The sequence below is a fragment of the Ailuropoda melanoleuca genome, chromosome 4 (assembly GCF_002007445.2).
Source record: "Ailuropoda melanoleuca isolate Jingjing chromosome 4, ASM200744v2, whole genome shotgun sequence".
Lineage (NCBI taxonomy): Eukaryota > Metazoa > Chordata > Mammalia > Carnivora > Ursidae > Ailuropoda > Ailuropoda melanoleuca.
In genome coordinates this window covers 85,884,939-85,900,728 of record NC_048221.1, presented here as the reverse complement: position 1 = coordinate 85,900,728, position 15,790 = coordinate 85,884,939, and the positions used below count along the sequence as shown (strand labels likewise).

General features: G+C 39.9%; 1 protein-coding gene across 2 annotated transcripts in view; it reads right to left on the bottom strand.

The window, feature by feature from the left end:
* COMMD1 (copper metabolism domain containing 1) overlaps positions 1 to 15,790 on the bottom strand; it is a 197,165-nt gene that overhangs the window by 94,755 nt on the left and 86,620 nt on the right. For both annotated transcript variants that reach the window (XM_034659201.1, XM_034659200.1), the window contains exon 2: positions 4,693 to 4,974. In XM_034659201.1, coding sequence (XP_034515092.1) covers positions 4,693 to 4,974 — 282 coding nt within the window. The remainder of the gene's footprint in view (positions 1 to 4,692; positions 4,975 to 15,790) is intronic.

Genomic DNA, 15,790 nt, shown 5'->3' with positions numbered 1-15,790 from the left:
AGTAACAGATCAAATGTTTGTAAAGGGAAATTTATTTATCTGGAATTCAGAAATTCCATGTTGTATCATAACAATTATTCAATAAATGTGAATTCTCCAAAAAAATAAATTGATTATTAATCATAGGTTTTAGCAGGTTCTTACTCCTCATTGGGCAGAATTACACAAGGAGATCAGTATATTTAGTTTTATTTTATTTTTTTTAAAGATTTATTTATTTGAAAGAGAAAGAGCATGAGCAAGGCAGGGGAGTGTCAGATGAAGAAGGAGAAGCAGACTCCCCACTGTGCAGGGAGCCTGATGTGGGGCTCGATCCCAGAATCTTTAGATCATGACCTGTACCAAAGGCAGACGCTTAACCAACTGAGCCACCCAGGTGCCCCAGTATATTTAGTTTAAGAAGGAATTATGAAGATTATTTTTTTTAATTTTATTTATTTATTTTGACAGAGAGAGACAGCCAGCGAGAGAGGGAACACAAGCAGGAGGAGTGGGAGAGAAGAAGCAGGCTCCTAGTGGAGAAGCCTGATGTGGGGCTCGATCCCAGAATGCAGGGATCACGCCCTGAGCTGAAGGCAGACACTTAACGACTGTGCCACCCAGGCGCCCCGGAATTATGGAGATTAAATACAAGTGAATACTTTCCTTTGAGATTAGATGCTTGCTTATCCTTCAGACAAAGTGCTGTCCTTTTAATCCAGAGTCTAAACTGGTCTTGATTCTGTAAATTAGAGTGAGCATATCATTGCATATTTCTGTTGTCTAACTGCATATAAATGACAGAATTGAATATATGATGAGTTGGTCAGAAAAAAAAAAATCAGATCAGTAAAGGCAGACTCTATTTTCTTTCCTATGTCTGCTGAAAACACACCCAAACATAGAGGAGTGCTTGGTACACTAAAACCTAGTCTAGAAAAGGCAATAACATTAGCCATTTTTTAAAAAGGCAAAAAAGAAACAGAGCTTTATATTTCTGATTTCTACAGGCAGGGCACCTCAAAATGTATACGAAAGAACAATTTGGTGGAAGACAAGAGGAACAATTTATTACTAAATGTTTCTTCACAAAATGGCTCACTGGTCTTGAAAAACAAAAAGTCACAAAAGAGAGATGCCTAGCTGGCTCAGTCAGAAGAGCTTGCAGTTCCTGATCTCAGGGTTGTGAGTTTGACCCCGATATTGGGTGTAGAGATTACTAACAAAAATAAATAAACTCTAAAAAAAAAAAAAGTCACAAAAGAAAAAACTGACACGTTTATAAAATACCAAAATTCAGTCTTTAAAAAAGAAATAACCAAAAATGAGACTCCACTAAACATAAATCATCCCCCCAAAAGTTACTACTTAAAAAAGAAAACATTCTCTGATAATTAAGTTCCAGAAAAGAAAAACAGAACATGGAGTTAATTAAGTATATTAAACAACAAAACTTTCCTAAAGACACATGCCAGATTCCAATAGTTCTCAAGGCTTGGGGACCCTCAGTGATTTATGACCAAATATGAGAGGACCTCAATGGTACAAGTAAAGCACTTGATGTTCTTTCCTTTGTACATGAAATGTTTTCTGTGTACTTTCACCATTGAATTCATGTTTTATTCTTGCAAACTTTTTTTTTCTGTTGAAAACATTCACTCTAAGAAAAGTAATTAGGTCACTACTTCATACTCATATTCTCTAGCTCTGTAGATTTCCATAAACGTATACTGCTTTAGTTAGTTCTCTATTACTTTGGTTTCCTCATCTTCCAAAAGTATATTACATTGTGTTAATAGAAAAAAGTCAATGCATGTACTTGGCCACTGATCACCAAATGTACCTTCTGGACCAAAGAAATAAGTAACACAGACAAACTACCAGGAGAAAACAATTTAAATAGAGAAGGGAAGACAAAAACCCAAGACTACCACATATAGTTCCCGAAGATAGTCCCCAAGCACTCTGTACATTATGCCAACATATACTGAATTCTCACTGTAAAAATTTGATACCAAGCTCTATTTACACTTCAAATCACATTGTCTGGCTACCTTTAATACAGTGGTTCTCAACTCTGAATGAATACTGGAATCACTAATTTTAATGAATACTGATACCCAGGTCCCATCCCCACAGATTCTTATTAATTGGTCTCAACACCGTCCTAAGCATGAAAAATTTTAAAGCCTCACAACCGAATTCTTATGTGCAGCCATCACTTCGAACAACTGATTTAAAATAACATAAACTGAAGACAGTAATTTAGTTACTTTGGGGTATATCAATACACACATATGCATGCATACACACACACACACACACACACACACACACACACACACACCACAGAGTTCAAAAAAGTTGGTCATTCTTGGAAGCAACCTCTCAGTATCTTAGAATCATTAATTCTCTCACAAATTTATTCAATGTCTACATAAGAAAATAACTTTAACTTTATTGCCAACAGATGTTCTAAAAACTGGAAATTTGACATAGTGGAGTACTTCATAAATAATATTCACTTAGAGGCTGACAGAAGTACTAACCAAGGATCCAGGTCTCACAAAAACATTTCCTGTAGGATCTGGGCTGTATATTTTATTGCCAGCCTAGGACGTATTATTGTTTACTTCTTTCTTTACAACTTTTCTTGATTTAAGAATATATTTGCATTCAAACGTTTTTGTGGGTTAAAGAGCAATTTCAATATCAATGCCGCTGACTACCATATTGTATTAACGAACATGTCTTTTTGGCTCCTAAATGTTGGTGTCAATGGTTTTTGGAAAAAATCAATTTAGTGATCTCCATTTTAGTTTTAATTTTATCACATATTACCTCTGCCTAAAGGAAGTCATATCTTATATCTCAAATACCTTCTCTAGAAAATGGGGATATACTACTTCGCCTGTGTAATTCTTCAGATAAGTGCTTAAGGACTCTCTGACTTCTAAGGCCTGTTGATTACATTGTGATAGTTAAACTTTCTAGAAACGTCAATGTCCATTTATTTACATACTGTCTGTTGCTGCTTCTGAGCTACAACAACAAAGTTGAGTACTTACAACAGAAACTATATGGTTGTCAAGCATAAACTATCTGGCCACTTAAAAAAAAATTTTACCAATTTGTTCTAATTGATCACAAAATGTCCCTGAAGCTTGCCAACAAATTATTCATAGTGATGTTTAGATTTACTGTTGGCAAAATCATTCTACACTTAAAAAAACCAACCAAACAAACAGTTGAACACCACTTTGGGTAACAAGATCAAAGAAAAAATTTTAAAGATTTTAAAGTAGAGTTAAAAATCCCTGCGGTGATACCCAATAAATCCAGATGGTGTGTAAGTTACTAAAATCAAAAGGCACATTATAAACCTGAGTTCAAGAAATAATAGGAAAATAACAAGTTTAGAAGTATTAAAATAACTTTCTAGGAACATCTTAAGATATGCATGTTTTCATATTCCTGCCCAAATGACAAATAGTTAAAGACAAAATGAAATAATCACAACTGCCAAATAAACAATGAATAGCCTATACAAATGGCTAGTGAAACTTGGATATCCAAGTATACCTATCACACCTTTCTAATCTGTCAGATTTTTGGTCTAGGAACAGTTGGAAGAAAGCCATTTATGACAATGGTTAAGAGAACGGACTTTAGGGTCAGACAAACCAAAGTCAATAAAGGCAATAGCACTATTTTACAATAACGTATAAAAGATTCTCCAAATGTATTTTGAAAAAGAATTATTGTTTAAAGGAATTACCTTTTAAATTAAAACTAGCATCATTATGGAACCATAAACACTGAAAAATCCTAAGAAACTTAAGAAAGGAATATGTGAGGGAAAGTGATAGCTAAAAAAATGCTCTTATCCATAGAAGAAAAATAAATTTCTATTATAGGATGTAATAGAAGCACTTATTTGATTATTTATCTGAAAATAAATCTGGTTAGCTAATTCAGTAATCTGGGTTTCCTCTTCCTAATTATGGGTTGCTGCTTTTTTCTTTTTTTTTTCTTTTCCAAAAGGCATACACCAGGTCATTAAAAGTCTGATCTGGCAGTCATCTGAGGCACAAACTGAATGAGTTCAAGAAAACAATACAGATGCCAAAATTATCTGCTATAATAACTATGGAAACTGCAAGAAAAAGAGATACTGTTTTGTAAATAATCAAGATCAAATTAAAAATTATTTGTGGGCTCAAGGACAGAGACAGCACACTTAGGGTCTTTAGGAACAAATACATTACTGTAATTAAGATACACTGCCAATAAAGATGACTGCCAATAACAAAACTGAGACAGTTTTGTTCTGTATTGTTTAATCTCAATTTCTGCTCTTTATTTAGCATCTCTATTATTGCTTTAAAGAGTCTGACCAAATGCCAAGAATTCTGAGATCTAACCAAAATGGGATAGTAGCCAACTTCTGCACAATCACCTCAATGAACCATTTTGTACTTCTGAGATAGCTGCCAGGCCCATGAGGCTGGTTTCCAGATTCTATCCAAAACTGGGAATATCCAAATTTTCAGATGATTCCATCTCTGAAAAGGGATTCTAAGAAACAGGGTCTTTTCTTATTATCCTTATCATCTCTGCAAAGAAGACTGTTACATAAAATCAATCTGAATATATAGCTAAAGCATGTAATGAGAAATATAGTTTACAAAAGGAAATTGAAGTTTGATTTACCTGTCCACTTTTCCCTATTTCCAGCTCCATTATGGCAACAGGGGTGTGTATCTGAGCTGAATGCCTTGACTGCGATTTGCCATCAATTCTCCAACTCAGGCCCCGAAGCCCACTGTCCCAACGGCTCTGGTTCATGAGGCTCTCTCGAATTTTTGTCTTATGGCTCTTCCAGAATTTGGAAATGACAGCAGCTTGGTCAGATGTGATCCCGCCTTGCTTTTTGGTTTGAGCGGTCAAGAATGCCTCCAGCTGGTTGAAATCCATGTCTGCAGATGCAATAGACTGTAATGACAGAAAAAGTAATAAATTTGAATTTGGTAAATAACTAGAAAAAGATAGCTTCTTAACTACAGATCATATTTTTGAATGATTATTAATCAATGAATAAGCTTTCAAAAAGGGTCATTAAAGACAGTAATGAGAATAAGCTCTTTAAAAGAACAAAAATAGCAAAGAAGACATCCAAATGGTGAACAGACACATGAAAAAGCGCTCAACATCACTCAGCATCAGGGAAATACAAACCAGAACCATGAAGAGATACCACCTCACACCAGTCAGAATGGCTAAAATGAACAAGTCAGGAAATGACAGATGTTGGCGAGGATGTGGAGAAAGGGGAACACTCCTACACTGTCAGTGTTGGAATGCAAGCTGATGTAGCCACTCTGGAAAACAGTATGGAGGTTCCTCAAAAAGTTGAAAATAGAGCTACCCTATGACCCAACAATCACACAACTGGGTATTTACCTCAAAGATACAAATGTAGTAATCCGAAGGGGCACATGCACCCCAACGTTTATAGCAGCAACGTCCACAATAGCCAAACTATGGAAAGAGCCCAGACGTCCATCAACAGATGAATGGATAAAGAAGATGTGGTGTGTATACACACACACACACACACACACACACACACACACGGGAATATTATGCAGCCATTAAAAAAATGAAATCTTGCCATTTGCAATGGCGTAGATGGAACTATAGGGTATTATGCTAAGCGAAGTAACTCAATCAGAGAAAGACAATTATCATATGATCTCACTGATATGTGGAATTTGAGAAACAAGGCAGGGATCATAGAGGAAGAGAGGAAAAAATGAAACAAGACGAAACCAGAGAGGGAAACAAACCATAAGAGACTCTTTTTTTTTTTTTTAATTTTTTATTTATTTATTCGACAGAGATAGAGACAGCCAGCGAGAGAGGGAACACAAGCAAGGGGAGTGGGAGAGGAAGAAGCAGGCTCATAGCAGAAGAGCCTGATGTGGGGCTCGATCCCATAACGCCGGGATCACGCCCTGAGCCGAAGGCAGACGCTCAACCGCTGTGCCACCCAGGCGCCCCCAACCATAAGAGACTCTTAATCTCGGGAAACAAACTGAGAGTTGCTGGAGTGGAGGCAGGTGAGAGGGATGGGGTGGCTGGGTTATGGACATTGGAAAGGATATGTGTTGTGGTCAGTGCTGTGTATTGTGTAAGACTGATGAATCACAGACCTGTACCCCTGAAATAAATAATACATTATATGTTTAAAAAAAAAATAAACCCTCCACCAGCAAAAATATTACAACTCGTTGAAAGTTCAGATGATGGTTAGCATTTTTTAGCAATAAAGTATTTTTCAACAACAACAACAAAAAAGAACAAAAATATTCTTTTTACAAATATCAAGTATCAGAAAAGCTACTTGTTGGGGGCGCCGGGGTGGCACAGCGGTTAAGCATCTGCTTTTGGCTCAGGGCGTGATCCCGGTGTTGTGGGATTGAGTGCCACGTCAGGCTCCTCCGCTGTTAGCCTGCTTCTTCCTCTCCCACTCCCCCTGCTTGTGTTCCCTCTCTCGCTGGCTGTCTCTATCTCTGTCGAATAAATAAATAAAATCTTTAAAAAAAAAAAAAAAAAAAGAAAAGCTACTTGTTAAAAATTCCATGTCACTCAAATTTTATACCAATAACTAGAATATAATTCTTAAATATCAAGTTCCATGGTGGGAAATAATAAAAAACAAATAAATTTAAACTAAATAATGAAACAAGAAAATAAATTAATTCATCCTCTGATGAAATCTTACGTAATTTCACAATGCCTTATAGCCAGACTTGGTTTGATATACTGTAACTGTACCTTGTCCATAGAAGCACAAAGTAAATTTTGTTAAACGAATGCATTATGTTAGCTGTGTAAGTCCATCTTTTTTTTTTTTTTTTTTAAGATTTTATTTATTTACTTGACAGAGAGAGAGAGAGAGAGAGAGCCAGCGAGAGAGGGAACACAAGCAGGGGGAGTGGGAGAGGAAGAAGCAGGCTTCCCAGCAGAGCAGGGAGCCCAATGTGGGACTCGATCCCAGGACTCTGGGATCACGCCCTGAGATGAAGGCAGATGCTTAACGACTGAGCCACCCTGGAGCCCCATGTGTAAGTCCATTTTCAATCAAATAGCTCATTCACGATACTATTCTGAAATTGTACACTATTTTACATTTCTCCATAAATTTTCTAAATTTAATTGCCATTGCTGTTTTTTTTTTTAATGATTTTATTTATTTATTTGAGAGAGCGTAAGAGAGAGTGAGTGAGCACGAGCAGAGGAGGAACAGAGGGAGAGGGAGAAGCAGATTCCCTGCTGAGCAGGTAGCCCGACACAGGGCTCGATCCTGGGACTCTGGGATCATGGCCTGAGCCCAAGGCAGACGCTTAACCAATTGAGCCACCAGGCACCCTACCATTGCTGTTTTGAGAACAGTAAGCTGCTATATAAACTGAAGTGGAAAATCATCAAAGGTCTATGGCAATGGAGCCTTGGAGAAGACACTGACTGTTAACGGTTTGGTCACAAGACAAGATTTTCCTTGCCTCTTCTTTGGTATATCCTTATCCTCCCCTGGCCACTGGGGTTGGCATGAGCTCCCAACCAGACAAATCACAACATCTTCCTTTCTCTGGACACAACAGCTGATCCAAATCAATCTCCCAATTTAGAGCAGGAGAAGAAATGGTCTTGCCTCTTGGGGTTATGGTATCAGAAGAATATGAGGCTAGGATGCAGACTGCTCTCTTTGATCTTTTGGCAGAGGCCTGACGGCAATAAAAAGAATGAAGTCAAGCAGAATTGAGAGTGAGTTCTAAAGAAGTGATATCCCTGCTCTATAATCCCCAAGGCCCTGGTTCCTGTAAACCTTGCTTCAATTCTGTATGCTATCTCAGCATCCTTTCCACCTTCAGATACCAAAAAATTGCTTTACTATTCAAGATAGTTTAAGTTATATTTCTAACATTTAAAACCAACAGTTCTGACTAAACTTGGGCAGTAGCAGTGAGAGCAAAGGAGTGTAAAGGAAGACAGTGTATAGGTAAAGTATACGTAGAGGAAGTAGGACGGCGGCTGACAGACAAACATACTGCCTTTCATCCTTCAATTAATGTAAAAAAAAAACCTGTATGATAAATATAACAACTTTCTGATAAAGCTATTTCACAGTATAATTCAATAAACATTTATTGAATTCCTGCCTATTTACCAGGTATGGGGACCCAAATTCTCTACCTAAGCCATTCAATAGAAACATCAATTCATATAATATACTATAATTAAGTCAAATTATTTCTACCAGCACTTTGCTTCACAATATCACATCACAACATAGATGATTCACACATTCTTTTCCTAAAATCATATGAAGTTCTCTATTTTGATATAATCTCACCTGTGACAGAATTTATTCTGGTTGGGTCCCAGTCAATAATACATTGAACTGGGGTCAATCCATCCAAATTTAGAATAATCAGAAATTAAATAAGGAAATGATTGTGGTTTGAGTTCAAAACCATCAATTTTCATTTATTCAAGAGATATCTGAATACCTACCATGGAACAGACACTGTTCAAGGCATGCCACCTCTATCCACCAGTAGCCTCAGTTGGCAGCCTGGTACTCACTTATTCTTGATTCTTCTCCCTCCTCCACAACTTGAACTAGTGGTTCTCAACAGTGGCTGCACATTAGAATCAGGAGGTACATTTTTTTTTTAAAGATTTTATTTATTCATTTGACAGGGATAGAGACAGCCAGCGAGAGAGGGAACACAAGCAGGGGGAGTGGGAGAGGAAGAAGCAGGCTCATAGCGGAGGAGCCTGATGTGGGGCCCGATCCCACAATGCCGAGATCACGCCCTGAGCCGAAGGCAAACGCTTAACCGCTGTGCCACCCAGGCGCCCCCATTTTGTTTTTTTTTTTTAAGATCTACTTATTTATTTGAGAGAGAGAGAGCTCGAGTGAGCAGGGGGAGGGGCAGAGAAGAGGGAAGAGTCTTAAGCAGACTCCACGCTGAGCATGGAGCCCATGTGGAGCTCAATCCCATGACCCTGAGTTCATGACCCAAGCTGAAACCAGGAGTATGATGCTTAACCAACTGTGCCACCAAGGCGCCCCATGAGCTACATCTTTAAAATATCAATGCGCAGACTCTATCCCAGAAATGTTTTTTCTAAGAATTCTAAAACAGGGCCTAGGCATTGGCATTGTTTAAAAGCTTCCCAAATAATTCTAATGAGCAGCAAAGGTTAAGAACTAAGCCTACAACATTTTACTCATCAACTTCTATTGATTCTTATATTTGAAATAATAATAATGTGTCCCTTCTGCTCTGTCCCTACTACCCAGTACTGAGTACTTGAGAGCAATCATCTCTTACACCTAAACTAGGCTTCTACCTTGTACCTCCTCAAGTCTATCTTCTATACCTCACCAAAGTAATCTATCTAAAATGTCAGGGTGCCTGGGCGGCTCAGTAAGTTAAGCCTCCGACTCTTAATTTTGGCTCAGGTCATGGTCTCAGGGTCGTGAGATCGAGCCCCACTTTGGGCTTGGCACTCAGCACAGAGCCTGCTTGACCCTCCCCTCTGCTCTTCCTCACACTTTTTCTCTCTCTAAAATAAATAAATAGATAGATAAAATATTTTAAAAAGAAAATTAATAAATAAAATGTCAATAGGATACTATCACTTCCCTGTGTTAAGGTTTCCAAGAGTTGGCTATTACCTCGGGAAGGAGTCCAAGATGGCAGAGGAGCAGGAGGCTTAAATTTCGTCTGGTTCCAGGAATGCAGCTAGATAGCTATCAGACCATTCTGAACACCTACAAACTCAAACTGGAGTATGAAGAAAAGAATAGCAGCAACTCTAAGAACAGAATAGCCACCACTTTCTGCGAGGAACCCAGTTTAAAACAGGAGTTGAGCTCCAGCTCGGCGTTCCAAGATGGCGGAGGAGCAGGAGACCTAAAGTTCGTCTGGTCCCAGGAATTCAGCGAGAGAGCTACCAAACCATTCCGAATACCTATGAATGCAACTGGAGAATGAAGAAAAGAGTAGCAGAAACTCTATGAACAGAAAGGCAACCACTTTCTGCAAGGAGGAGAAAAGATGGAGGAGGAGTAGGCGACCCTTTCTCAGCAGGTCCGAGTCGAGCTGGATATCTACCAGACCATTCTGAACACCCACAGAATCAGCCTGAGACGCAGGAAGATACATCTGGATCTCTACAAATGAACATCTCCAGTGCTGAGTATTGAGGTACGAAGCAAGGAGCTGTGAATCCGAGCACAGATATAGGAAGATAAAGGGAAGGGGGAGGGAGCCTCTGCTCTCAGGCGCCAGGAAGCAATAGCCCCTTGTACTGGGGAGCGGGCTGGACTCTCAGACCAGCACCCGCAAAAGAGCAGACTGAGACAGTGAGCCTGGGAACGCCCGTGTCCAAACTGAAAACAGGAGCTCCCGACCGCACACTCAAACTAGAGTGAAACTGAGAGCTCAGGAGTGCAAGCGCGACCAGACTGAAAACGGGTGCTCCAGAGCACAGACGAACCATACTGAAACAGGGGGCTCGGGAGCTCGGGAGCGCGCGGGGCGGCTGGCGGCTGGCGGGGTTAGAAACACAAAGGACAGAGGCACGCCGGCCCTGGAAGTGAGGGCTGGGACGCCGGGTGTGGGGCGCACAGCCCGGGATGCTGCAGGGTAGAGCAGCACCAACAGAAACAGAGTTAAAGTGGCCAGAACATCAGTGGAGAACGGGCCACAATCCCTCCATTCTGTGACAGAGGCTGAATTTCGGCCGCTACTGCTCTGGCTCTCAGAAGAGGCACAGCAGACNGGGAAAGCCGCCAGAGAACAAAAGCCCGGAAATACCGGCTCACAGGGTGCCCATCCCCATGCACCTCGCAGGGGACACGGAGACTCTACCCAAACAGGGTTTCCTGAGTATCGGTGTGGCAGGCCCCTCCCCCAGAAGGCAGGCTGAAAAATCAAGAAGCCCACAACCCAGGGCGCCTGAGTGGCGCAGTCATTAAGTGCCTGTCTTCGGATTAGGGCGTGATCACAGCGATCCGGAAACGAGTCCCTCATTGGGCTTCTCCGCTGGGAGCCTGCTTCTTCCTCTCCCACTCCCCTCCTTGGGTTCCCCTTCTTGCTGACTGTCTNTCAAATAAATAAATAAACTCTTTAAGGAAGAAGCCCACATCCCTAAGATCTCTATAAAACAAGGGCGCACGGCCTGGGTCCCAGTCAACACTTGGGCTCTGGACAACCCTGCAATCTCTCTTCATCAGAATGACGAGAAGGAGAAGTCCCCCCCAGCAAAGAAAAGATAATGAGTCTGTGGCCTCTGCCACAGAATTGGCCTCGGCCACAGAATTAATACATACGGATGTATCCCAATTATCAGAAATGGAATTCAGAGCAACAATGGTCAAGATGATCGAGTAGACTTAAAAAAGTATTAACAAAAATGTTACTGAGAATATAGAATCCCTAAGGGCAGAAATGAGAGCAAATTTGACAGATATTAAAAATTCTATGAGCCAAATGCAGTCAAAACCAGAGGCTCTGATGGCCAGGGTCACCGAGGCAGAGGAACGCATCAGCGAATTGGAGGATGGGTTAGTAGAAGAAAAAACGAAAATAGAAGCTGGTCTTAAAAAAATCCACGCCCACGAATGTAGATTACGGGAGATTACTGACTCTATGAAACGATCCAATGTCAGAATCATCGGCATCCCTGAAGGGGTGGAGAAAAACAGAGGTCTAGAAGAGATATTTGAACAAATTGTAGCTGAAAACTTCCCTAATCTAGCAAGGGAAACAAGCATTCGTGTCCAAGAGGCAGAGAGGACCCCATCCAAGCTCAACCAGGACAAACCTACGCCACGGCATGTCATAGTGCAATTCGCAAATATTAGATCCAAGGATACAGTATTGAAAGCGGCCAGGGCAAAGAAATTTCTCACGTACCAAGGCAAAGGTATCAGGATTACGTCAGACCTGTCTACAGAGACCTGGAATGAGAGAAAGGCTTGGGGGGGCATTTTTAAAGCTCTTTCAGAGAAAAACATGCAGCCAAGGATCCTTTATCCAGCAAAGCTGTCATTCAGAATTGATGGAGAAATAAAGACGTTCCAAAATCGCCAATCATTAACCAATTTCGTAACCACGAAACCAGCCCTACAGGAGATATTAAGGGGGGCTCTATAAAGGTAAAAAGGCCCCAAGAGTGATACAGAGCAGCAAGTCACAACCGATACAAAGACTTTAAAGAGAAATGGCATCATTAAAATCATATCTGTCAATAATCTCTATCAATCTAAATGGCTTAAACTCTCCCATAAAACGCCACAGGGTTGCAGATTGGATAAAAAGACATGACCCATCCATTTGCTGTCTACAAGAGACTCATTTTGAACCCAAAGATGCATTCAGACTTAGAGTAAGGGGATGGAGTACCATCTTCCACGCAAATGGACCTCAAAAGAAAGCTGGAGTAGCAATTCTCATATCAGATAGACTGGATTTTAAACTAGAGGCCATAGAGAGAGATACAGAAGGGCACTATATTATTCTTAAAGGAAGTATTCAACAAGTGGATATGACAATTATTAATATATATGCCCCCAACAGGGGAGCAGCAAGATACACAAGCCAACTCTTAACCAAAATAAAGAGACATATAGATAAGAACACAGTAATAGTAGGGGACCTCAACACCCCACTATCAGAAATAGACAGAACACCCTGGCAAAAACTAAGCAAAGAATCAAAGGCTTTGAATGCCATACTCGACGAGTTGGACCTCATAGATATATATAGAACACTACACCCCAGAACCAAAGAATACTCATTCTATTCAAATGCCCATGGAACATTCTCAAGAATAGATCATGCTCTGGGACACAAAACAGGTCTCAGCCAATACCAAAAGATTGAAATTATCCCCTGCATATTCTCAGACCACAACGCTCTGAAATTGGAACTCAACCACAAGGAAAAACCTGGAAGAAACTCAAACACTTGGAGGCTAAGAACCATCCTGCTCAAGAATGACTCGATAAACCAGGAAATCAAAAAACAAATTAAACAATTTATGGAGACCAACGAGAATGAATACACAACGGTCCAAAACCTATGGGATACTGCAAAGGCAGTCCTAAGGGGGAAATACATAGCCATCCAAGCCTCACTCAAAAGAATAGAAAAATCTAAAATGCAGTTTCTATATTCTCACCTCAAGAAACTGGAACAGCAACAGAGGGACAGGCCTAACCCACTGACAAGGAAGGAGTTGACCAAGATTAGAGCAGAAATCAATGAATTAGAGACCAGAACCACAGTAGAGCAGATCAACAGGACTAGAAGCTGGTTCTTTGAGAGAATCCATAAAATTGATAGACCACTGGCAAAACTTGTCCAAAAACAAAGAGAAAGGACTGAGATTATTAAAATTATGACTGAAAAGGGAGAGGTCACGACCAGCACCATTGAAATTGCAAGGATTATTAGAAACTTTTATCAACAGCTATATGCCAAAAAACTAAACAATCTGGAAGAGATGGAGGCCTTCCTGGAAACCTATAAACTACCAAGACTGAAACAGGAAGAAATAGATTTCTTAAATAGGCCAATTAACTATGAAGAAATTGAGTCAGTGATAAACAACCTTCCAAATAATAAAACTCCAGGCCCAGACGGTTTTCCTGGGGAATTCTACCAAACATTCAAAGAAGAAATAATACCTATTCTCCTAAAGCTATTTCAAAAAATAGAAACAGAAGGAAAGCTACCAAACTCATTCTATGAGGCTAATATTACCTTGATCCCCAAACCAGGCAAAGACCCCCTCAAAAAGGAGAATTACAGACCGATTTCTCTAATGAATATGGATGCCAAAATCCTCAACAAGATCCTTGCTAATAGAATCCAACAGTACATTAAAAGGATTATCCATCATGACCAAGTGGGATTCATACCTGGGATGCAAGCATGGTTCAACACTCGCAAATCAATCAATGTGATACATCATATCAACAAGAAAAGACTCAAGAACCATATGATCCTCTCAATTGATGCAGAAAAAGCATTTGACAAAATACAGCATCCTTTCCTGATTAAAACCCTTCAGAGTGTAGGAATAGAGGGTACATTTCTCAATCTCATAAAAGCCATCTATGAAAAGCCTACTGCAAGCATTATTCTCAATGGGGAAAAGCTGGAAGCCTTTCCCTTAAGATCAGGAACACGACAAGGATGCCCACTCTCGCCACTATTATTCAACATAGTACTAGAAGTCCTTGCAACAGCAATCAGAAGACAAAAAGGGATCAAAGGTATCCAAATCGGCAAAGAAGAAGTCAAACTGTCTCTCTTTGCAGATGACATGATACTCTATATGGAAAACCCAAAGGAATCCACTCCCAAACTATTAGAAGTTATAGAACAATTCAGTAAGGTGGCAGGATACAAAATCAATGCCCAGAAATCAGTTGCATTTCTATACACGAATAACGAGACTGAAGAAAGAGAAATTAGGGAATCCATCCCATTTACAATAACACCAAAAACCATACGTTACCTTGGAATTAACTTAACCAGAGACGTAAAGGACCTATATCCTAGAAACTATAGATCACTTTTGAAAGATATTGAGGAAGACATAAAAAGATGGAAAAATATTCCATGCTCATGGATTGGAAGAATTAACATAGTTAAAATGTCCATACTACCCAGAGCAATCTACACTTTCAATGCTATCCCGATCAAAATACCGAGGACATTTTTCAAAGAACTGGAACAAATAGTCCTTAAATTTGTATGGAACCAGAAAAGGCCCCGAATCTCCAAGGAACTGTTGAAAAGGAAAAACAAAGCTGGGGGCATCACAATGCCGGATTTCGAGCTGTACTACAAAGCTGTGATCACAAAGACAGCATGGTACTGGCACAAAAACAGACACATCGACCAATGGAACAGAATAGAGAACCCAGAAATGGACCCTCGGCTCTTTGGGCAACTAATCTTTGATAAAGCAGGAAAAAACATCCGGTGGAAAAAAGACAGTCTCTTCAATAAATGGTGCTGGGAAAATTGGACAGCTACATGCAAAAGAATGAAACTTGACCACTCTCTCACACCATACACAAAAATAAACTCCAAATGGATGAAAGACCTCAATGTGAGACAGGAATCCATCAAAATTCTAGAGGAGAACATAGGCAACAACTTCTATGACATCGGCCAGAGCAACCTTTTTCACGACACATCTCCAAAGGCAAGAGAAATAAAAGATAAAATGAACTTATGGGACTTTATCAGGATAAAGAGCTTCTGCACAGCCAAGGAAACAGTCAAAAAAACTAAGAGACAGCCCACGGAATGGGAGAATATATTTGCAAAGGACACCACAGATAAAGGACTGGTATCCAAGATCTACAAAGAACTTCTCAAACTCAATACACGAGAAACAAATAAACAAATCATAAAATGGGCAGAAGATATGAACAGACACTTTTCCAATGAAGACATACAAATGGCTAACAGACACATGAAAAAATGTTCAAAATCATTAGCCATCAGGGAAATTCAAATCAAAACCACACTGAGATACCACCTTACGCCAGTTAGAATGGCAAAGATAGACAAGGCAAGAAACAACAATTGTTGGAGAGGATGTGGAGAAAGGGTATCCCTCCTACATTGTTGGTAGGAATGCAAGCTGGTATAGCCACTCTGGAAAACAGTGTGGAGGTCCCTTAAAAAGTTAAAAATTGAGCTAC